General features: G+C 41.5%; 1 protein-coding gene across 8 annotated transcripts in view; it reads right to left on the bottom strand.

Annotated features, from left to right (window-relative positions):
* The window catches only part of LOC148029740 (primase-helicase Twinkle, chloroplastic/mitochondrial-like), a 123,563-nt gene that overhangs the window by 9,900 nt on the left and 88,836 nt on the right, over positions 1-24,827 (bottom strand). For all 8 annotated transcript variants that reach the window (XR_015692090.1, XR_015692089.1, XR_015692091.1 and 5 more), the window contains exons 8-14: positions 21,000-21,083; positions 20,831-20,911; positions 20,667-20,732; positions 20,477-20,593; positions 16,302-16,349; positions 16,126-16,211; positions 15,993-16,050 (exon numbers count right to left, since the gene is read on the bottom strand). Coding sequence is in view for 3 of the 8 variants with exons in the window: in XM_087686056.1 (XP_087542182.1) it covers positions 15,993-16,050; positions 16,126-16,211; positions 16,302-16,349; positions 20,477-20,593; positions 20,667-20,732; positions 20,831-20,911; positions 21,000-21,083 (540 nt within the window). In the remaining 5 variants the exon portion in view is untranslated. The remainder of the gene's footprint in view (positions 1-15,992; positions 16,051-16,125; positions 16,212-16,301; positions 16,350-20,476; positions 20,594-20,666; positions 20,733-20,830; positions 20,912-20,999; positions 21,084-24,827) is intronic.

Below are 24,827 nucleotides of genomic sequence, written 5' to 3'. Positions count from 1 at the left end.
TTACAAAATAAGATGAATACATGAGGGTGACCATCGCGGTCACATGGACCATGCAAAACATGCTATACAACTACAGTCTAGTGTATCATAGTGGCATCATGCATGTGAATACAATGATAGTAGATACAAAAAAGAGAGAGAGACCTATGAATCTATGATGAGGCATCACTATCATCATCATCAGAACCATCTGAGTGCTCATCAAGAGAGTCCGAAGATGACTCCTCGGCATCGGATGATGAGGCACACTCATAATCATCCTCCTTGATGAGGTTACTATCATCATCAAATGATGGCTCCTTGGGTAGCGGCTATGTAGGCAAGGGGGAGATGTCATCATGAGGCATAGGATGTGAGCTACTAGAGCCCCACCTTACATATGTCTGCAAGTCACTCAAACCACCCGTCCTCAATGTTGGAGTGCACCGAATGATCATGCCCTTGCTACCACCTCCTCAAACTCCTTGCCCACAAGCGCGCTGACTACGAGTGTCACGAGTATCTATTGCTATAAGCTCTCTACAAAGCTCTGCAAAAATCATCTCCTCCTCATCCACCTCCTGATGTACACTTAAAAGAGTGTCCAACTTGAACGTATCAACATTCACCTATACAATGCACATAAGATTGTAAATGCTTAAGTCTAAATTGTAAATTATAAACTTCAAAGTTCAAAGTTTAAAACAACAATTTTTAAATTTTATGATTTAAGTGTTTAAACTTTACCTGCTTCGGACTACCCATGCTCATCATAGCCTTCATTATGTGTAAGTTAGTGCGGCAATAAACTAGCCACTCTAACTGTCATGTGCTGAGCCGATTGTGAATCTTCGTGTGGATGAGAGAATAGGCACTCTCATTTCTCTCACATGCACCCGAAGAGCAATCTTGGGCAAGGATCCTCATGGCTAAGGGCTAAAGGGTCTCCAATGCATATCCAAAGTTTTGCCACCAAAATAAAGGCTTCACAAGTGACTCTCTCCTCAACAAGTGGAAGAAACAAAAGCCACATGCCCTCTCTGAACTACATAGTATCCTAGCTCCTCCATCACCGCATTGTGGTCATCCACAAGGACCACACAAGTCAAGTAAGCAAGCTGATCCGAACACTGCCCTCTATCATCCATGACCATCGGTGACTTATAGCCCGGATGTACCAATGCGGCAAAACCATAGATGGACCTATGCATCCATGCTCATCTCCTCTCTGCCATCTCTAAAACATGTGCACGAGGTATCTTTGTGATCACTATGCAAGCACGTGCCTCCACCATTGTTCCTCTAAAGAAGTGAACAAGAAGGCCCATGGTGGACCTCTCGCAATCACTCATACGTAACACCCTATGAAAGAGAGTCACAACAATGACAATAGCATGGACTTTTTGCCAAAACTGCTCATTAAGGCACAAACGTTGCATGGCTTTGGCCTCCTCTATCTCATACTCATCCCACTCATTCCATAGAGTGAACACCACTGTTTGGCGTAAGGTGGTGGACCGCACCTCATAAAGGCACTCTAGCAATAACTACATATAAGCAAACCAAGTTGAAAAAGGCTTCTTCAACTCCAGTGTGCTATGCTCACAATACATTGCAAGCACCTTTACCTTTACCGTAAAGAAGGTGACAACTGATGTAGCTTTGCAGACCACCCTCTTCACCCACTTGAGCTTCCCAATGTCCTCCATGAGCAAGTCCAAGCAATGATTTGCACATGGAGTCCACACAATCGTGGAAAACTCGGCCTCAAGTAAATGGTCCGTGAGCCGATAGTTCGGTAACAACTTGCACCACATTCGAGGGGCCCACCTACGATCACAATTTACAAATTACAAGTATACTAACAATACTTGGAGGTTAGAGAGAGAAAGAGAGAGTTGAGCCTTTCAAGATTCAAGAATGAAGAGAGATGGAGATTGGGACCCGAGGGAAAAGAGAGAATCGAGATAGATATTAGAGAGAAATTAGAATAGGAAGATAGATAGTTATGCATAAATCAATTATCATAATGAAAGAAAGTGAAACAAATTTAAAAGGCAATGTATACCTCAATGATAGCTTGCCGAATGTGGTAGTAGATGAATGCGCCTGTCGTTTTCCTCCCCCTCCTGTTGGTATCTATAACCTGCAAAAAGTAAGTGTCCAGTGGACATAAAACAAGTATGTTGATGATTCCCTATTTATTACAATCACTCCATCCGTCGGTGAGAATGAAGCAACCATATTTTATCCAAGCGGCCCGAATAGAATCAAGGACTCTATCAATCCTCTCCGCTTTTTCATCCTCATGTCGTTGTATGTAACGCCAGTCCATCCTTCACATGGACCCACATTGGCAATGGCTTTTACCATCTTCTTCCATTGCTCATGCATGCAATTTCAATATCCACAAGACATTGCCTTTCTCTAAGAAAGGCAACCGATCCACGCACATGACCGGGAGCTTGAGAGAGAGAGAGAGGATTGTCTCTCCGATACAGTATGAGCCTCGACTCCATCTTTTACCCAAGCTGGATGCGGATGTGGAGTCTCCATCACCAATGGTAGAGGCCTCTCCCACATCGGTTGAAGATACGCCCACATACGTTGCTTTCTCATTAGTAGGCATACGAGGTGGTGCCGATAAGCCACTTCCTCCTCCTCTTGTGAATCCCCCTCCCATCTTGGCAAGAATCTTATCTGTGATGTTTTGAGGGATTTCCTTGTATAGAGCAACTTGCTCCCCCGTCTTGGAAAGATGTTGGAGAAGCCTAGTTGCACCACTTGTATAGCGATTTCCACAATACTTGCATGTCCAATGGTGGGAGTTGGACTTCTTTGTGTCCCTCTTCACATGGATCGCGTGCAAATTGAAGGCCTCATGCTTCTCACAAGTCATGGTGCCAATGATGGATAAAGAGGCTCGGAAGAGAGAGAGAGAGAGAGAGAGAGAGAGAGAGAGAGAGAGAGAGAGAGAGAGAGAATGAGATGCTTGAGTCTTGACTCTTGAAACTTAAAAGTTGAAAGAAAGGAAGAGGCCGAGGGTTGGGGTAAAGTTGAAAAAGCAAGAGTGAGAGAGATGGGATGGGAGATAAGAATGGAAAATGCTTTGATAGGGAGCACGAAAGAGGGGATGGGAGATGAGAATGACAAATCACAAATCAATTCAAGATCCAAGAGAGAGAGATGAGAATGGCAAATGCTGGCTGAAATTGTGTGGAAGCATGGAGAAGAGGAGCATCTTTTGTAGATGAGAGAAGGATCAAACAATCAAAAGAGGGCTACTACTGGATGGAATCCAAGAGGGAGAGGGGGGGATAGCTAGAAAAGGGGGGTGAGATGAGGTATCCAAGGCTTCGCACCCCCCAAAAAGTGCCACACAGGCCGAATGCGTTGGTCAAAAGTGCAGACGAAACAAGAGAGGACATGATAGACACGGTGGCCAAAAACGACATGTTTTATCATATCAAACGGTACAATCAGTACTGTACAATGCACAGAGGCAACCATGACTTGAGGTCTCCCCCACATTTCTTAAGCCTTGGATAGGTCCCACATGCAAAATGTATCTATATCTCCTCTACTTGTTCACTCTCCACATGAGCACAAGCTATTGGAAATCTAGGATAACTAAGCCATGCGCTAACAACTAAACTCGTGTGTGCTACTAACTAGAGAAGAGTGAACTGTTCTCAAGTCTAAAGTTATCATCCAAACTCCCCCAAAAGAAAATCAAGAATGGTGAGGAGATACCCTATCTAAACCAATGTTGAGCTACCATTAGAGTTGTTTTAATCCTGCTCACTCGAATCCACCTCCCCAACCTAGTGTTATATCCAAAAACAAGATATCAAAAGGTCAATTGTCAGGGAAAGAGTCTCTCCATACCCACTATCCTTGATCCCACTATAATCCTTGATCCCACTCTCAAGGAAAGAGTCTCTCCATACCTACTATCCTTGATTCCATTGTAATCTCTACAGGTATCCTTGATCCCATTATAATCCTTGATCCCACTCTCAAGGAAAGAGTCTCTCCATACCTACTATCCTTGATCCCACTATAATCCTTGATCCCACTCTCAAGGAAAGAGTCTCTCCATACCTACTATCCATGATCCCATTGTAATCTCTACAGGTATCCTCTAATTGGCCTAATGTCCCCATCCATTCATCATGCAAGTAACCACATCTAAATCCATGTACCTAACTCCTATTGCAATGAGCCACTACTCTAATCCTCTCACAAGACCATCCACAAAACTCTTATGGATCCAAATCCCCTCTCCTAACTCTAGTGTCCTCCACTATGAGAGTGAAAACTCTCCTAGTCGCAATCACTCCAAGCAAGATATCTCCCCATGGAAAAAAGCCAATAAGAAGTGATGGCATCTATCCTCTACTTGTGAGACACTTCCTCCATTATCTCTATCATGGTCCTCACCCTTCTAAGGCCCCAAATCCTTCATCCCTTTCTAGAAAGGCAAATCCTTCTACTATGGCCACAACAGCAACCTATGGAAAATCTCCCCAAAGGAGATGGTCCCTCTATATTAGGGTGTAGTCAAACTCTAGTCTTAGCCGTTGTTGAAGAGAAGTGCCTTCTACAATTTCTCTTTAACAACAATCAAGGCTAGCTTGTAAAGGGTTAAAGATACTAATTTCCAAGCTCATAAATGGCACAAATTTCCTCTCAAGTTCTCTTTCCTAAAGTGGCTACAAATCTCTTTGGTTGCATAGATTGTCTCAAAGGGTAGGGCAGTTGACCTTAATGAGCAATGTCTAGCGTCTAAACTCTATGATCTTGCCAAAGAGACACCAACCAAAGTTCTCCAAGCGGGTGATCTTACTTTTGTTGACAACGAGGAGTCAACCTTTTGCCAAGCACTCAAGTCTCAGCCTGATATCTATGCTCATAGCTTGGCAAAAATTTGACTCCTCTTTGTCAACAATAATGAGATCACCTCTTGGAGACCTATGGCTAATATCTCTTGTGGCAAGCACTGAGATCTTAGCCTAATGGCTATGCTCATAAAGTGGATTAGCTTACGGCATCAAACAAATGGACCTTTGCCATTCTCTACTCTACAATAGATTGGTAGAGTTGGCATGACCTCAAGGTTACCCATACTCAAGAAGAGACCAATTGTTTGTAGAATGTGCAGCTCTCTTGCAACATAGAGCATCTTTCCCCATGGAAGATACATTTCATGGCAACAAGTATTCTTAATTTACTCATGTAGATTGGCATGGATTTTCCAAAATAGAAGCCAATAAAATTGGTTTGTTGAGCAATAGTGTTGATTGAGGCAAACACAAGCAGATTGCTAAACAAGGTGGAAAGTGGTAATGGGGTGAAGCTTGGTAACAAAAAGTTTGACGCATTGTATAGAGGGAAGGGCATAAGAAGATTCTCTATTCCCTATATCCCTTGGCAAGTCGATATAATGGAAAGGAAGAACCACAAAATATTGAGATGGCTAATTGTACTAATAGCCTTAGGCCTACCTCTAGAAACTCAATTGTGAACAAGGTCTCATACTCGAGTACTTTTTGCCTTGGTTGGACAACGGTTCTCATTGGTGGTGGTTTTTCTTTTTTGGGGGGGAACTTTTAGCCATAGGACTACAGCATTTTTAATATTCTGACTCTTGCACTCTTACATCTTATCATTATACAGTATACTTCCAATAATTCTGTGTACATTCCCTACTTGCATGTGTGTGGTGACCTTCAATCCTCCCTTGTCCAACAGTGGTGACAAAAGGCTGTCATTATCCTGGAGTGTTTCATATTCAGCCACTCTCTTTTTGAGGTTTGTTGCTGACTCCATACAGCATGTCACTGTTGTTCTGCATGGGAGCTCCAAGTGTCAAATTTACACCACCTTCGTGTCAAAACAAATCAAACCATGAGTACTGAAATTGTGGCATACTCTTATAAAATTTCTGGAAACTCGAAGGCAAGTGCACTAATCCCTAATTAGTTCTCATTAAAACAGCCCCAAAAAAGCAATTAATGCTGATTGCAAAAATAAATGACCTCAATTTTTACACCAGGGAAATGCACCAAATTACTATATAAATAGAGTGAACTGTTCATGCATCCTTCATCCCTGGTCATTCATGACACCCAGCCCTCAGCCATCCACCCTCCATCCTCATGTTGCTAGCCACACGAAACTACTGTCAGTCCATCTAAATCCAGCGCCATCATAAGGACATCACCATTGGTGAAGGATCTGTTCTAGCTGCTGTCACATGAGTTTTTTGCTGCCCACAACCTGCCCAGCTGCTATGGGCTCATCCAGGTGATGCCACAGCCTGGTGACATCAGTTTCCATGCAGTTGACCTGATTAGAAGCTCTACTACACCTGCATTCTCATGTTATCAGGCCGCCCAGTTGTATGGACAATTATATCAGGCTGTGTTTTGATCATCAGCAGGCTGCCCAACAGTCACCCTACCTCCCACCATCATCAACAATTCTAACATCATCATGAACCTGCCATATCTGTGTTTTGCAGCTGCTGGACCTGCATTTTCTGCTGCCATCTTCATCCGACATTATGAGAGCCACTAGTGGACTAGTGGTGTTGTGTTTCAGGATCTGTCTCAAGTACCACAAAGTCCAACACCACTCTCAAACACCTATGCCCCCATCCATGAGATACAGAGGTTCAAGTCCCCCTAATCCTATCATCCATACTCTCATTCATTCATTTTCATTCAGCTTCTATATATAGTGTTCTAATCCCGAGAAAAGAGAATTCTATTGCTAACACCTCAGAGAAAAACCTGAAGCAAAATACAAAGTACAAGGAACTTAGGATAACTAAGAGACAATGCACACAATGAATAATAAAGTCAATGAATAATGAATATGCACTGCTCATGCAGCAAACACACTATACAGTGAATACTAAACCTTGAACTCTCATATCTCTAGGATCAAGGAAGAGGTTATGAGCTGTAAAGTGTGTTGTACTTTGAATAGATCCCGAATCACAGCAAAAGCAACCTCCAAGAGTTGAACACCGGCAAATGCAGCCAAGGAAGTCAATATCTAATGCAGACAGTGGTCCAGGAGAGAGAAAGACTAAAAACGCAGGTACCTAAGGATAGAGAAAATTTGCATTACAACTATTAGGTGAAAACGCAGCAGATAGTGGTAAGAGAATGTCAAGGGGGCAGCCAAAAAACCAATACGCAGCATTCAAAGGAGAGAAGATCCTAGCAACAGTTGCCAATTGATGGCAATAGCTGCCAGTTGATGGCGACATCACCCACATGTAGGCGACAGCTCCTGGGACCTGGCAACAACTACAAACACGCAAGGAAGACTAGAATCAGGAGCCAAATCGTAGCAACTGGTTGGTGGAAACTCTAATCACAATGTCCTCCACGAGCAGGGTATGGGCAGCAAAGTTATAACTCGTGAAACCTACAAAAACAAGATTAAGGGAGAGTGGTGGGCTGCATGCCTATTTATAGAAAGTTTGGGGCACCAAAACTAGGGTTTTGCATATGCGACATAGTAACTCTCTAGGATCGCATTTCTTTTTAAACTAAGAGATTTTCTTCATTAATTAAGTATGTTTTAGGGCTATTTAAGTCAGGCCAATGCATTTTTAGCTCAACACCCCCTCTCATGCCCAAAACTGAGTCATGAGAAATAGGACCTCGAGACATATTTTATTCCACCCTAAGGCATCCCATCCCAAAGCAGCCAAGGCATTAGGCAAAGGGTGCACCTCGGCTACCTACTGACCTACCAAGACTACATAGGAGATGGTTATTTTACCAAGGGAGCCCAAGTGATCACCCCACAGAGACCAAGGTATCGGACCAAGGGTATGCACCAATTGCCTAGGGGCCTACCAAGTCTTGCATAGACGCATGGAATCAACAATGGACTTTTTTTTAGGACTTTCGGTGTGATGCGTCAAAAGATTTAGCACTAAGTGAAGGTTTTAAATCAATGTTCGTTTCATTGAGTCATCCTGTCCCGAAGTATAGAAATATAAGAATGGATAGCTCCACTACCTTCATACAACAAGCAAAACAATCCCACACGCTACTAGGATAAGTACCTAGGGATTCCAAACAATGTGTCTGTGTCAATCATATGGAGAATATTTGGAGAGAAAGATGATAGGAATAAGCAAGCAAGACAAGCAAAGCCAACATACAAGCATAGAAAAAGATTGCCGTAAAAGACTGCCATGTGCAATGCCACGATTATGGTGGATCCAGAGTCAACCACTCCAAAGGTAATTGAACACGGATAAATACGCACAGATGCATATTTACATAAATAGAGTGTCAATGCATAGGATAATACAAAGGGGGCACAAGAAAATTGTTCACTTGCCCTATCGCCCTTTTATAATCATATCATCTTGACAGTGCGGATGAAGTTACAAATGTCCATAATACACAATACATAAGAAATAAATGTCTGAAAGTAAAAAACTGTAAACATCATCACTGTCACTATCAAGAAAAGGAAACCGCCCCCTCTCAAACTAGAAGTAGAAGTATGAGGGAAGCACCCTCTCCCCAATCGGAAGAAGTAGAGAAGGGTATACCCAAGCCGATCCGCGGTAAAAGATGCTGTACAATCGACCACTTGATCGCCTTGGTTAAAATATCTGCAAAATTTTCGCTCAAACTCTAGGCGAAATTGTACCTACCTCAACCTGGTCTATAATGAAATGGTAGTGAACCACCACGTACCATGTCTAAGGGGAGATAATAGGATTACCCGTAAGGACAATGGCACTCTGGTCATCGCAATAGACAACTGTAGATGACTCGCAAGGGAACTGAAGCGCACCCAGCAAGTTCCTCAGATAGATGGCCTCCGTAGTGCATCAAAGAGAGCCTGATACTCTATCTCGACCGTGGAAACCGCTACCGTCTCATGCTTACGACTGGCCCAAGAGGTGGGTGTCGTGCCCAAGATATAGAGGTGGCCTGCATGAGAATGCCGAGTGTCAGGATCTCCTATCCAGTTAGAATCAGTATACCCTTGCTAACATAAATCGTAACCATAAGTTAGTCAGAAATTATAGCTACACCTTAAAAATCTTAACATACGAAGACAAGTAACCCAATGAGACATTCTAGGTGCATTAAAGTACTGAGTAAGCAAACTAACTGAGAATGCAAGATCTAGCCCAGTATGAATTAAGCAGAGTAATTTCTTTGCAACAGAACAATAGCTATGAGCATCAAAAGACTGACCCAAGGTATCCTTGTGCAAATGGATAGTGGGATTGAAACAATAGCCCACAAAAATCAAGAGATCGACTCAAGGGGTCAGCTTTCCTATCTTGTCATCAGAAGTGTGCGTATAAGCACAACTACCAAAAAGTCAAAAGTGAAAAATAACAAGCTAAGAGCCAAAGAATGCCTCGTACGGAGTCTTTTTAGGGACCACCACTGTCGAGCATCGATTGAAGATATACATTGAAATGTAGACAATCTCAATCCAAAGGCGCTCAAGAAGCTCTACTGCGAACACCGTAGAGCGTGTCATATTTATGACAAGTCTAGTTCCTATGCTTTATGACTCCATTCAATGTAGGGAAGTTGGTAGAGATAAGCTAGCGTGCAATACCTTGCTCTTGTAGAAACTCAAAAACCTCATGGAAGGTAAACTCGCCACCAGAATCACTCCTCATAGTATACACACGACAGCTAGTCTGGTTAAAAACCAGTAACACCCAAGTATTGAAATAAGTGAAAGCATCAGACTTGTGCTTGAGGAAGTACACCCACATGTATCTAGAATCTAGAGAAATCATCCACTATCAAAAAGAAGTACAATGTACCATTTAAGGCGGCAATGGATGTGGAACCACAAAGATCTACATGAATGAACCTAAGAGGTTCTATTGAGAGAAGGGTGTATGATGTTGCTTACCTAGTTGACATGCTTTACAGACCGCTCGAGAGAGTTTTAGGCATGGAAGGCCCTCAACCGTCCCCTGACGCGATAGCTCATAAAGAGAGTCGTATCCAAGATATCCTAAGCAAAAATACTCAAAGTTCGTAGGGCCAAATGTAGTGGCCAAAGCTAGGGCTCGGGAAATAAAAATGTCCACTCTAGGAGTCATGTGATGGGTAGCTCCACTGTCCACAAGCCAAACATGTACTACCTTGTTTGGTTGTAACGAGTAGGCCTCTGCATGCACATCATCAAGAGACAACTCACAAATGTGAATGAGACTCGCATCTAATGTCTCTAAGGAGACGATGTGGGTCTCTGCAAACCAATCAAACCCACCCTCTAGAGTTGAGTAGTCCGCCAACTATGATGACAATGTGGTGGTGTGGATCTAGCATCGCCATTGTCCTTGCTAAGGGTTACCACCACCGTGCTTCCCTTATTGGGGGTTACCTGACTGAGGTGTGGGGGTCTGATTCTTAGGTTTTGGCTATTTGCCTCTTGCCTTAGATCGACACTTATCATCATAATGGCCAACCTTTTGACAATGTTAACAATACCTATTTTTTAAAGGTACATTCTGTCATCCATGTTTAAGTGTAGATTGATTTGTTCCTGGGGATTCACTAGCCTTATTTGGATTTTGACGTTGATTTAAGGTCTGTGTGCCCTTGCCCTATTGCCCCCATTGAAAAGATGCAACTAGAACCCCCTCTATCGAGAATGTGTTATTAAATTAATCGAACAACCGTATATGATAGAACAACTGACACTCAAACTCATAAAATGTAGGCATCTAAGGCAATGAAATCACTTGCTGCACAAAATGGAAATATTTTCTTGGTAACTTGTTAAGGAACAGGGTAATCATCAAAGGACTTAGGAGCTCCAATGGTTGAGAACTCGACGAGGAGACGCTGATACTCAACCAACTTGACTTTCAAGTCATCCTTATCAATGATTTTGAAATTTTGAACCTCATGATTGAAATTGGTACGATGGGTCCTATCTCAAGCCGCATAGTGATCAGTCAGTGTGCCCAACGCTCGGACGCTAAGTCGAAATGCTAAAGCTGAGAATGAAACTCAAGCAACAAGTCCTGTATAAGCTTGAAAATAGCGAAGGTGTTACAAGCCTTCCATGAGTACACGACCTTGTATGAAACAAGGGCGGGATGAAGTTGGAGTTCCAACCCCTGCACTAAATCCCATAGGTCCGAGAGTCTAAGGCATGCCTCATCAAATTCGACCAACTCGTGTAGTTTGACCCATTGAAACAAGCCTTGTCATTAAATGCATGCTTGGAAAATGAGCAGCTAGAACCATGAGGTATCTATGAAAATGGAAATTGGAATAAGATGAAGAATAAGATGGTGGTGGTGGTGGTGGTGGTGGACAAGGAGGAGGGGATAAGGATGAATAGGCAGAAATAGATTGCTGATGTCCAATGAGTACCGATTGCTACAAAGGTACCGAAACGGATATAGGTCCATATGATACCATCGGTGGAGCTAGAGACACTCAGACATAATAGTGTGGTCCAAATGTCAGTTGGGACACTATAAAATAATCGGATGGTCCACTAGGTAATGCCATAGAGGCAAATTGTGATACAAAACAATCCACACTCTAGTATATCTAGGATGCACTCCCAAAGGGATAGTCCGTAAGTGTGTGTGTGTGGGAGGTCCACAAGCCCCTATCACAGGTACACCCGGAAACAAGTAGGTAGAGGTCCTAAAGGCTATGCCTACATGTGTAGAATCCCCCGGTGTGGTGTGTGGTATATAATGTGGTGCACTTGATGGAAGTCGAAAGGAAGGTGCAACGGAAAAGAAGGAAGGAATGGGTGGGAGCCCAAATGGATTTGTGATGGATGTTGTTCTAGGAAACATCGTAGATTCCTTTTGTCCATTAAATGTATTAGATAAACATGCAGCTACTCCATATTGATCATAAGAAATAAAATCATTTTAAGAAAAAGGAAAGGTAGGAATACTTACAAGTTCTTTCTTTAGCTTCTTACCTAGTTTTGAGTTTACGAAAAACTACATGTCTTGCTTGTTACTTACAAATCAAATCTTGTTTTAAAGAGTCCCTTCTTGATGAGCATCTCTTGATCCAACAACAAAGAATCAGTTGGCATAGAATCTAAAATAATAGGGTTCCTACCTGGCATGGGAGAAAGATACCCTTGAAGTGATGTGTAATCCAAGCCAAGTTCCACTTGCGAATGGCCGGGTCCATAGTAGAGATTCCAAAGATCCTACAAGATCATTAGTTCTGCGCACTGAATCTAAAGGAGAAAACTCAAGCTTACCTTCAACCTCCTGTTGAGCCCTATACATAAGGATGATCTCATACTCAGCGTCAAAATTTTAATATGGTCTGTGGACTCCATGGTAGTCTGATGGTTCTATGCCCATGTCGGATCGAGCAATAGCAAGCTGGGAGGCCCACTCCTTATCGTTTCTATCCATGTCCAACTATGGAGATTGGTGCGGTGTCATGAATATATTCGAAGTCATCTGACCCTTCGTATATCGTACTTCGAACAGATCCCGAATCGCAGCAAAGGCAACCTCCGAGTATCAAACACCAAGAAACATAACCAAGGAAGGCTGGATATGATGCAGATGGCAGAGAGAGAGAGAGAGAGAGAGACTACAAAAGCAAGTACTTGAGGAGAGAAAAAATCTACACGACAATTGTTAGGTGCAAATGCAGCAGACAGTGATGAGAAAATGTTGATGCAGCAACCAGAAAACCAAAATGCAGCATGCAAAGAAGAGAGATCCTGGCAACAATTGCCACCTAATGGCGATAACCACCAACTGTAGGCGATACCACCCAGTTGTAGGAGACAGCTCCTGGGGCCTGGCAACAGCTACAAACACGCGAGGAAAACTAGAATCAAGCCCTAGATGGTAGCAAGTGGCTGGTGGAAGCTCTAACTGCGATGTCCTCCGCGAACGGGGTGTAGGCAGCAAAGTTATGGCTCCTGAACCTGCAAAAACGAGATTAAGGTAGAAAGGTGGGCTGCATGTCAATTTATAGAAAGTTTGGGGAACCCAAACTAGGGTTTTGCATGTGGGACACAATAACTCTCTAGGATCGCTTTTTTTTTTTAATAAGAGATTTTCTTCATTAATTATGTATGTATTGGGGCTGTTTAAGTCAAGCTAGTGCATTTTTAGCTCTACAACTGGCAATCAACTTCTATTTGTGACATTGTCTCTCATCCACTATGTCTATAAGTAATCTAGAGTGAGCATCCAGCTCATGCTGAGGGCTCTTCTCCATACCTCCTAAGCACTAGGGTAGTCCCATAGGTAGTGTCTCTATGTCTCCTTTGGTTCACTACATCTCATGCATGCCACTAGGAACCTCCCATATCCAAGTCAAGTCCCAACCATTAGACTTTTGTGAGCTACAAGCATAGGAAAAGAGAGACCTTCCTAGGAATAAAGCTATCATGTAGCCTCCTCCAAGAGGCATATAGGAACTCATCTAAGATTCCCTCTCAATGCAAATGTAGGGTAGCTGCTGGCTCTGCTCTCATCTTGCTCATCTATATCCTCCATTCTATATATAGTGTTCTTCATGTTGCCTTGTACTTTGTGTTCTCTTTGTGTTTTCCATACCATTTTATAGTTGGCCAGATTAGAGTTCTGGTTGCCTATATAGGCTGCTCATATTTGGTGCCTCCATGGCCAGCTCATCACCGCCTCCAATATCCTCTCTTCACTTGCATCATCATCATTCTCCTATCTCAATCCAGCGCCCTCACTAAAATCTCTTGCATTCACCGTCTCTCTCTTTCTCTTCTCTCCATGTCCGTGCCCTACTTCCTTTGCACACTTGTAAAAATAGCCTTGACTTATGTGCCTATGCATGACAATGTAGCGGATGGCTCCACAAAGTTCCTTATGAGAGACATTTGAAGCTTTCCACGAAGCTTTAAACTTACTCCCTGCCTTGTTTTGGTCACAGCATTGACTTCAGAGGGGTTTGTTAGTCTTACGCCTACCTTTGGAAGTTCAGATGTGGATGCAATCTCATACATGAGCACTTGTAGCTTGGCTAGACAAGGGTTTTCTCCTGACATGAGCACAACTGTGTACTCTGAGCTTTTGACCTTGGGATTAGAGCACTTTTAGTACTCATACTCTTGTACTCTTACATCTCATCATTAGAAAAGTACACTTCCAGCATTCTCTACACAGTTATGGGAAGCAAGAAAATGGAAAGACAAATCGAAACAAGAAAAAGATAGAAACAGAAAACTTTCAGAATTTCGTGGAGTTTGCACTAGCTATAGGGATGAGATGGGCAAAACAGGAAACAGGAATAGAATGGAAATGGGAACCTTGAAAACAGTAAAAAAAGTGGAGTTTCGGTGCATTTCCAGTAACAATGATTCTCTATGTTCACAATCTACCTGCATACTTGTGTGGGGTTGGAAGAGACCTTCTACCCTCCCTCATCCACCATGTACTTGTTTAACCCTTACAGTGACAACAGCACATTATCTGCAAATGATGGTTCTCAGTTGGTAGATGTCACCAGATATCAACACCTTGTTTGCTCTTTGCTCTATTTGGCTAACATGCAGCCTAACTTTGGGGTTGTTTCTGTGGACTGAGAAGTGAGCCTTGAAGCAGCACTTACCACAATTGGAACTAGAACTATACTGGAGAGAGCAACTGATCATGCATCCATGCATACACTCCAGACTGGCCTCTGCCCTGCAGAAAAACACAGGACAGGGCAGTAAGAAGCCTGTGGTTTGGTAGGGCTGGCAAAAGTAAATACATCATATTATGGAACAGCTAGAACAAAAGAGCATAAACATGGAAACAGCACATGGACAGAAAAGGTCAAAAAGTGCCATCAAGAGATACCAAACAGAGAGAGTTCTCAGCTGCAGAACTGCAGGCCACAAATTACTACTGGCAGGCAATGTCAATGTTGCACACTGATCCAACATTTTCTTATCCCCCAGGTAACTCAATTGCTTCTACAACAGAAGGACAAATTGCAATTTTCCCCATGCTTCTCCAACAGGATGTAGAAGCTTGGTGTCAAACTCAGAATATTGAGGACAAGAATACAAGCATTCCTGTTCCAGTTTGATCCTTATGTGTTGACAGAGATGAGCAGACCACAAATATTCTAGATCACCATTGGAGCCAGGATGTCTCAGAACAGGTATCACCCAGATGAGCAAAATGGAACACCCAGGAAAGCAGTGGCAGCCACAGGAGGTGTAAAACCAATTGCAGCTCACAGGAGGACCCAAGGGAGCAATTGTTGAGTAAAAGACAATTCCGCTCAGCCAGTCAAGGCTCTTGAGATGTTCTCTGCGAGGGCTAAGTGGCCTACATATGGGAGATCAAGATAAAGAGTTTAAATGTGTTAGACTGTTGCCCTGAACAAGGGTTTCAATACTGTCTGGCACAACTGGCAATTAATTTGTCTTTGTGCTTTGTCTAGTAGTGTATCAGCTGCATATCATTGCGAAATACATACATGAGACTTCACTGCATGCATGTGCTTAGAGAAGATGAAGTCACTTTTTGAGAATCTAACACAGCTCTGCCTCTGCCCCACCCAAAGATACACATTTTTAAAAAGATGCTACCAAATGCAGTTGAAGCTGCTTAATGAGAGAGATTGATACTGGCAGCAGTTTGATGGATTTTGGAGGAATATACACAAGAATATGCAGGGAATTGAAACTTGTTCTCCTCAACCCATATTTTTAACAAGAATGTAAATTCACTACAAGTTTGAAATGATTCAAGAGAGTCTCTTGAGAGTTTCAATCTTTTGAATGAGTTTAACCACCAGTTTGATGAAAGGTTCTATATTGACTATCATTTGGCAAGCAACCTTTTTCCCATTTTTCAACTTAGAATCAATTTTCAGCCCTGTTCTGTTGGATAGACTGTGTAAACACACAGTTGACACCTTTAAACGTCATGTTGCTTTCCAAAAACTGTCCCTTGATCTTGCACACTTTTAACACCCTGAGTTATGCCAACAAAAATGTCGCACCTCATTGGCATCTTTGCACACTTTTCCATTTGCTTTTGGCCAGTTAACACGCCAACACCTGGAAATGATACACAGAAATTGGAGATGAAAGAATCCACAAATTGAGATCACAATCAAAGTCAAAATAGTATACCTTTCACGACCAAGACGACGTGCAAGCTCATTAGCTAATGCCTGACCTGGTTCATCTGCATCAGTGGCTAGTATAATGCGTTTCGCCTATCCAAAAAAGCATACATAGCTTTAACAATGGACCTGCCTGCATTGAGATAATACTTAAAGAAAAAACAGTAAACACAACAAAATCACCTTTTCAAAGTATTCTTTGGAGTTCCAGATATAAGAGTATTTCCTGTCCTGCACAGACATTGAGAAGGTTATAAAGGAATAAGAAGAAAAGGTATCCTGAACCCTGTTATCATACTGAAAACATAATGCATAGTTTCTTATACATACTGACTATTTAAGTGATCAATCATCCCAAAACTATTAAATAGCGTACATAGTCTTCAGCACAAAGGAATCATGCACAAGATGTTTCTACATGACAAAACCCTATTTAACCACAATAGTGCATGAACAACTACAATTAAGCAGTAATGATCTCTACACTAGAATTACTAATAGGAATACATCTCACAGCTATAATGACTTAAGATTTCTTCCAAGACCCCTGAGAAGCTCAAAGATATATGGAAAAGTAGGAAATACCAATACCACAATCTGTTGTAGTCACTCTCCTGTTGCTCCTGTACCCTGCCTTGGCCACATGTTTGCCATTCTTACAGTCTCATTTATGCAAGCATCATCTTTCTTTATCCCTTAAAAAGAGAATTTTATTAAGTATTAAAGATCATACAAGGATTCTTCGCACGGTGTGAGGATATCCCTATCAAAGGAGAAAACCCCCTAGGCATAAAAGAAAATACCTGTCTCAACTATGAGGGCATCGTCTTCATTTCTAACTGTTTGATATGCATCTAGTTCAGCATGTGAAGACACTTTAAATTACATGTGGCTAGGAGTGTAACCCGTATAAGTGGAATTGCGAGGATACAAAATAAAAGAACTAGGCAAATAATATTGTTCACCCCAAAACTGTGATTGTGTTCCTTCATACAAACCATGTGATTTGCTGAAAATAATGTAATCCATATGAACATCCATTTTTCAAGGATCACATGGACTTTGAACATTATATACCAACACTTAATCAATAAATTCATGGATGTCTATATGAAGCAAGAATATATACAAAGCAGCCAACCAGCGCATTTTTCCAAAAGATGCAAAATTCAAGTAGTCTACAAGAGGACAGCACATTTTCAAAGAAGAAACTTCAGCAAGCATGCACGATCTAGTCAATATAGAAAGTTTATTTACAAGCGCCCGATGGAGAACAACAGTAGACAGCAGCTCAAACTAAGATATCCTCCACGAACGGGAGCTGTGGACAGTAGACACAGGCACCAGCAATCTGCAAAACAGGAAGAAGGCTGAGTGGTAGGCAGCCTATATTTTTATAGATGTATGGGTCCTCCCAAATTAGGGTTTGGCTTATGGGACACATCCACTCTCTAGGAACGCATTTCTTTTTAATGAAAGTTTACTAATTTGAGTTTTAGGGCTGTAATTAAGAGCTAATCAGTTTATAATGCATTTTTTGCTCAACAAATGCCCTACTTCAAAGAAACCATATTGATCAAGGTTAACTTTTTGCACATATGGACCCCTTGCCCAACTTCTTAAAACATTGCTAATGGAAAAACAACCACAGTCGTGTCGAAGAATCCCTTCAATGGTGCCAGATTTCTAGGAAGAGCCATTGTGAATTTATAGGTTGGTAGAGGATCCACCCAACCATAATGACTCCACTGAAAATAATCCAACAGGGCATCATACACATATTGTGCTTCAATAGGATATTGCTGTACAATTGAAGCCTCAATGTTTTCAAAAAAGTCATCTTTGCTTGAGTAGAGACAAGTTCAGCAAACTCCACAGAGAGAAAGGATCGTCAATATGCCCTGTGCATGCACTCACACATGTGTAAAGCTGACCCATAAAATTGAAGCCTCAATGTTCGTTTCAAAGAAGTCATCTGTTTGAATAGAGATCAGTTCGCGGCAAACTCCATAAAGAGAAAGGATCAGCAGAATGCCACACGTGCAAACTAACACTAACACACAGATGACCGGAGAGAGAGAGAGAGAGAGAGAGAGAGAGAGAGAGAGAGAGAGAATATAAATGAACAGAAGAATGCAGAAGGGGAGTAAAACCAGGCCGTAATGAAGGAAATGATCACAATTGTAACCAGACGCCAAGAACTGAAAACTAGCAGGCCAAGGCTATGAATAATCTATAATCAGCAGGTGCACAAACCCTGGTAAACATATTGGCATGACAGCAAGCCATCCCAGCTGTAGAAACAAAGCTCCACACTCCTCATCCATGCACCTATACTCTTTTCTTTGTGAAAGCAAAATTCATTATCTCATAGATGTACACTTAGAAAAAATTTCGTGGCAAAGATCTTTTCAAACAAAATCAAATTGTTAAACACATCAATAGAAGAGAGATCTAAATCACCTGCATGGCAGCAATTATAGAAAGATTGCTGCATTGAGCAGTGAAAGTAGCCGTAGGTCCAAATGATTGAACACCCATAAATGTTTGAGTCTAGATGGTCCACAAAGCCCAAAATTTGACCCAATCGATGAATATGGAATATCTAAATATGCAGGGCAAATTTCTGTAAAATAGCAAGATGTTTTTCCGAATCTCTATGCAGGACATCTGGCACCCAACTGCTGGAAAAGTTCTATTTAGAAAATCTCTAGTCGGCAGGTAATTCCAAAATGAGAAGGTAAATTGTCTCAGTAGCTTGTGAACATCTCAAACACTGGAGCAAAGTAATACAGCATTTCCCCAATTCTTGCCCCACTTGTAACACTCCGATCATACATCTCCAAAGGAACGACCATTGTGTAAAAGGCAATTTACTTATCAAAATTTTACTAAGAAATCTCTCTCTCTCTCTCTCTCTCTCTCTCTCTCTCTCTCTCTCTCTCTCTCTCTCTCTCTCTCAGAGAGCAGTTACAGACTTCTTCAGCGTAGCTGAACCCCCAACCGCTACCACCCCAGACACTACATCTCCTACTGATAGGTGTTGTCAAGGTACAGCATCAAGCGGCATCACAGTTCACAAAGCTACAACGTTACGCAGAACACGACGCCCTAGAGTACCTACTCAGCAACATAGGCCTGCCTATATGCGTTACATTCGCATCACGATTGCTCGTTATAGAGGCAGACTGGCGCACTGACTCAGTCGGTGATAGTTTGCAAAGTCTTGTTTTCATACTTCTCATTCCAATCTACCATGTAGACCTACACATAAATTTTATCTCTTCTTCTCTAAGAGATGATGATACCGGTTGTATTGGTTATGGTCTCATAGGCCACTCTGGCCTTTTAGAGACGTTAATAGATCTTTCTTTCTCTCGCGTGCACATGCGCATGTAATGAGAAGTTATATGATATCAAATCACAACCAATAACATGAGGAATACAGAGTAAAAAAAGAAAAGAAATTGCTACATCCAAGGAAACAATACCTCCCTATGAACGAGATCTAACTCCCAATGTAGAAGACCCTTGAGCCTAGTAATATGTCCTTGGACAAAAACAAATGCATTCCGGTTGACCCAGTTGTACCAACAGCCCCAAAATCTGAGAAAGTGGAACAATATCTTCATATGTGGCTACGCCGGAGAGGGATATTTTGCCTTGGGAAAGACGCAATCAAAGGGGAACAGCAACAGTCCAACCACAACTCTCCAAATATCAGACACAGGGGCAGATGGCCAAGAAATAAATCTGTGACGAGAGGATTCCACACTGGAAATGCAAAAAAAGCAATTGCCGTTTGAGATTCAGCGCTTTGAAAGAGCCAAGGCAAGGTGAAGTCCACCAGTCATCGCATCACTCTCCAAAGAAAGACCTTACATTGAACAGGGTCTTGTTTAGTCAGTTTTCCATCACAGTTATTTTCCACCAAGACTTAGATTTATGCATGCCCCAAATAGCATTGGCTTTGGTGACCAGCATGATGATCTTTGATCATGAGATGATACACCTAATTAGCCGAAGCCTTTCAAGGTTGAACCATCCCACAAGAGCGATCAGAATCAAGGGTAGGGAAGGGCTGCCTATGCTGCAATACCATCAAAATCTGGCCCCATAAGTCACATTATCCGCAAGGGATCCCAACACACACACACACACACACACACACACTCTCTCTCTCTCTCTCTCTCTCTCTCTCTCTCTCTCTCTCATATTCATTTTTGTGGTAATTTATTTTACTAGTAGAGAACCCTCCTGGTTACTAGTTGGAACCTCCACGAAAGAACAAAACCCCACAGAGAATTTGATAATGAAATGTAAAATACCAAACAAGCATGGAACTCATCTTATTTTACCTCTGACTCAGAAGGGGGTTCAGAATCAGATCCTTTTGGTGGTGCACCATCTGGAACACTTACACAATTGATAAACCCAGCTTCCTCCATGGACAGCTTATCTATCTCACCTTCAACCTGAAAGTACCAACCAAAGCTTTAGTATAATGGACAAAAGGATTAATTGCAAAGAGAAGAAAAAAGGTCTCACAATGATGATGTCACTTGCTGTCTTTATGTCATCTAGACCATAAAACACTTTTAGAGCATTTTTTTCCTGTAAAAAGAAAAATCAACATAACCAACATAGAAAGCAGAGTCCATCACACCTTATTTGCGAAAGCACAAAAGTGAATCCCATGTTGGTTGTCTTACTTGCCAAAATAACTTTTTCAAAGTTCGATACTTTAAGTTGACTACTATCTCATCTTTGAAGTAAGGAAAGACCATCGCAAGCTGCAACACAAAATATATAACTATTATTAGCAACACCAAGAAAATATTTTATAGGTTTTATTATGTCCTTGTCCAACATATAGCTTACCCCATGTTTAGAAACCTTTTGTTTCACTTTATTGCGCTCTAGAGTGCTTTCTGATATTCCTCTAGCAGAAAAGAAAAGTTTGGCCTGCAAATGATCGAAAGTCAAATCATATTCTTTAAAAGATACTTGTACTATGTAAAGGTTTTTATTAGTTTACCATCAAGATGCCACAGCCAGTAGCAACATTGAGGTGACTTATTAACTGCTACAACCACAATGAAATAAGAATAAAAATGAGAGAATAGCTAAATATGTAATTAAAAACAAGGGTGTACAAGCGTGCACAAGAGCATTGCCCTTTTCTTATTAGCATTCTTTCCTAAAAGTAAGCCACTTGACTCAAGTTAATTAGGGGTAGTTTTTCAAAGAGGAATCACATTATCACTATACCATTGTGATAGCATATGCCCTAGTAGGCAATGCTAATAAACAAAAGTCCTTATTCTTTGTCGAAGCATAGTAGCTAGAAGTTTCAGTAATTGAAAGGTAGGAAACATGTCTCAAACAAGTTTCCTACAATACTGATCCTTAGGAAACATCTAAAAAACATTTCTTACACATCGCAAAAAGTATGGGCTGTAGTGTTAGCAATCATGTTTGTCATGTATTGTCATCTCCTACATGTGAGCCTTAGTCTAAGTTAGACGGTGTTGGAGCGATTGGCGTCGAAAGTCTACCACGAGGGTAAGAGACAGTAGGGTGAAGGGAGATTCAAGGAGAGGAGTAGACGGAAGAGAAGGGGTTTAAAAAAATAGAATATGTAGAAGAATACTCATAGAGGTGAAGCCTGACAATTTATTTCTGCATCCTGAGAAAAATCTCTTGTAGACCAAAAACGTGCATAAAACAATAGCTTCCTCTCTGTTGCTCAGACCGCCAATCCGATGCTTCCATTGGCTCCGAAAGGGGAGTAAAATATCAAGACACCTGCTCACAATTTTCCCAGATCACTCCTTCTCCCAGTTCAGAGTGTTGTTTGCTGTCTGTAAATTGCGATCGCGCATCATGCAATTTCGCCAATCCTTCTTTTTGCATAAAATCCCCGAAAAATGGCTAAAAGCTACTTGCTTTCCTTTACATGTCATCCTAATCTAAAAGTTGTCTACAATTTTTGGATATTTACAAGAGATAATATCTAAAATATCAAAAACTGGCTAAACTTGTTCAAAATTCTGGTATTTTTGAACCATCCACACTACGAACACTGACATTAATGACCAATATGGCATTGACTCACTAGATCAATAAGAAATCTGAATGACGATGCACTCTAGACTTTTCCACACTCTGTGCGCATAGCAGCCCGACATCCACCCCCTCTTAACCTGCACATCCTCCCGCATGTGCCAAAGTCTTATGGATCTGCACTGTTAGAAGAAGTATCATTTGCCATGTCAATGTATTCATCTTCTACCTCTTCTTCTTCCATATTCTCATGTTCATGCTCAGTATCCAACTCCTTCAACTCATATGCTAAAGACTCCCTACGTTTAAAGAGCTTGATACGTTTTCCAACCACTAGAATCCTTAGAGCTGTCTCATCCATCTCATTTAATGCATAGGTAGCATTGTTAAAAACAAACATTACCACATATGGACCAAACCACCACTTTGCCATCTTCGGACTGGCACTAAGCTGATTTTCCAAGCTGCTGTCATAAACCAGCACCCACTCCCCTTCTTGTATAGCTCATGGTCGAAGTCTCTGTTGCTTATCAAACCTCTTCTTGTTCTTGATCCTTGCAGTCTTCAGCTTTTTCATGGCTATCTCAATGTCTTTAGCCCTTTTTCTAACTGTCTAATGTGTAGGACCAGCAACTCTTCTCTATTCAAACCCACTTCCCATGGTAGAACACTCCAAGTAGCAATAGTCTCCTCAATAGGCATAATTGGCTATTGTCCATACATTAATTCAATAGGCATATACCCTATAACTGCACTATGAGTGGTCCTATCAGCCCATAAAGCAAAGGGTAACATTCTTGGCCACTCTTTCATCCTGCCCTTGCATGACTTTGCTAATGTCTTAATAATAGGCTAATGACCTCTTTCACTTTTGCCATTTTCTTTAGGATTGTAGGCTAAAGTTAAAGCCAGCTTGATACCCAATTGTGAAAAGAAGTCATGAGCCTCATCCGCATCCAATTCTCCTCTATCTGCAACCACTTTACCAACACAACCATACATGCAAAAGACTTCTTCCAATAAGAACCTGCAAACTGCTTGAGTAGTCTTGTATTGAGAGCTTGACCTTCCACTTGATTTGTCAAGTCTTCTCGTGCAAGCACAAGATATCTCATATTCCATAAACCTGTAGGCATCGTAACCAAATCAACTATCCATTTGTAATACATAGACAATGGATAAGTCAGTTGCAACCCATCTCTATGCTTTACCATGGAATACATCTAATAGTCACTACATGATTCCACATAATGCTCCACATCTTTATACATGTTCTGCCACCAATAGTTCTCTTTGATCTTGGCAAATGTGCCCCAAACTCCTCTATGTCCAACCCATAAACTTTCATGAAAGTCCTGCATCACCTGTTGTTAAGAAGCCCTATCTCCTAGTATGCATACCGGAGCTCCTCTCTTTTTCTTTGCATGCTTCCATAAATATCTGTCTTTCAAAAAAAACCCATAAGCTTTTCTTTTAATCCTTTTGAATTCAACTTTAGACCACTCAGCTTTCTTTGTCATGAGGTTGAGATATTGGCATATTTTTAGCCAATCATCCTCATACAACTCTTCTAAAAATTAGTTCTCACTAAAGCATAACACTGATGATGCTTTCTCTCTACTGCCCATCTCTTCTCCATGGCTGTAAGTTCTTTTCTTACTGCCGAAATCCCTATTACAACAGTTATACCTTCTATATTTGCTATTATGACAATTGTACCAGTATTAATGATAGTTGCACTTGCTGTTTTCAGAATTGCACCTGCAGTAACAACTGCATACTCATTCCCTGTTGTCATAAAGTCGTTTTTAGCACCTATCACATCGTCCTCTTCATCTTCCATCAACTCCTCTTCATCATCAAACCTTCTTCGTAAAAGCATGTCAACCACGGGGTTTTCTCTACCTACAATATGCTAAAAATCAAGGTTAAGTGACTTTATATATGCAATCCACCATAACATGGCAATACCAGGAGTTGAGCAATTTACTATTATGCCCAATAGAGATAGACAATCAGTCTCTACTACTACATGAGCTCCCATAAAATACTCCCTATCACACTTAAGGGCTGTCACTACACCCCAAAGCTCTCTTTTGACTTAAGAATACCGCCATTGCCGTTCATTGAGGACCTTTGCTCCGAACCAAATGACATACCTATTCCCATCAGCATCATCCTAGCCCACTACCCAACCAATGCCAATTGGACTTGTATCCACGTTGAGAATGATAGGCTATCCATTCTCATAATCTTCTCTCTTTAGTGTTGGGGCTGAAATCAATAAGCTCTTTAACTTCTGAACTGCCTTCGTATGTTGTTTACCCCACCAAAACTTTTGCCCTTTTCTCAAGAGCTGATATAAACTTTCAACCACATGAGCAAAATGCATTGAACATGTCCCCCGTATCCTGCTTATGGCAACAATCTTTACTAGTGAGGGCTTTCTCCCATATGGTCCACACATGTGCCCAACAACTAATACTTCCTCCACTCCAAAAACCGACTTTTCTCCTGACAGAGTCAAATGTACTTCTTCAAGGTGGCTCAAAATCCTGTCACAATCAATAATATGTTCAGCCACAAATCTTCTACATCCATGCTCATTCAACTCTTCATTCTTCTCATAGATATCACATCCGT

Source organism: Lygodium microphyllum, chromosome 10 (assembly GCF_053477565.2).
Source record: "Lygodium microphyllum isolate KBCC chromosome 10, Lygodium_microphyllum_v1.1.10, whole genome shotgun sequence".
In the NCBI taxonomy this organism is placed as follows: Eukaryota; Viridiplantae; Streptophyta; class Polypodiopsida; order Schizaeales; family Lygodiaceae; genus Lygodium; species Lygodium microphyllum.
The sequence above is the reverse complement of the archived record's forward strand: the minus strand, read 5'-3'. Positions and strand labels throughout refer to the sequence as shown.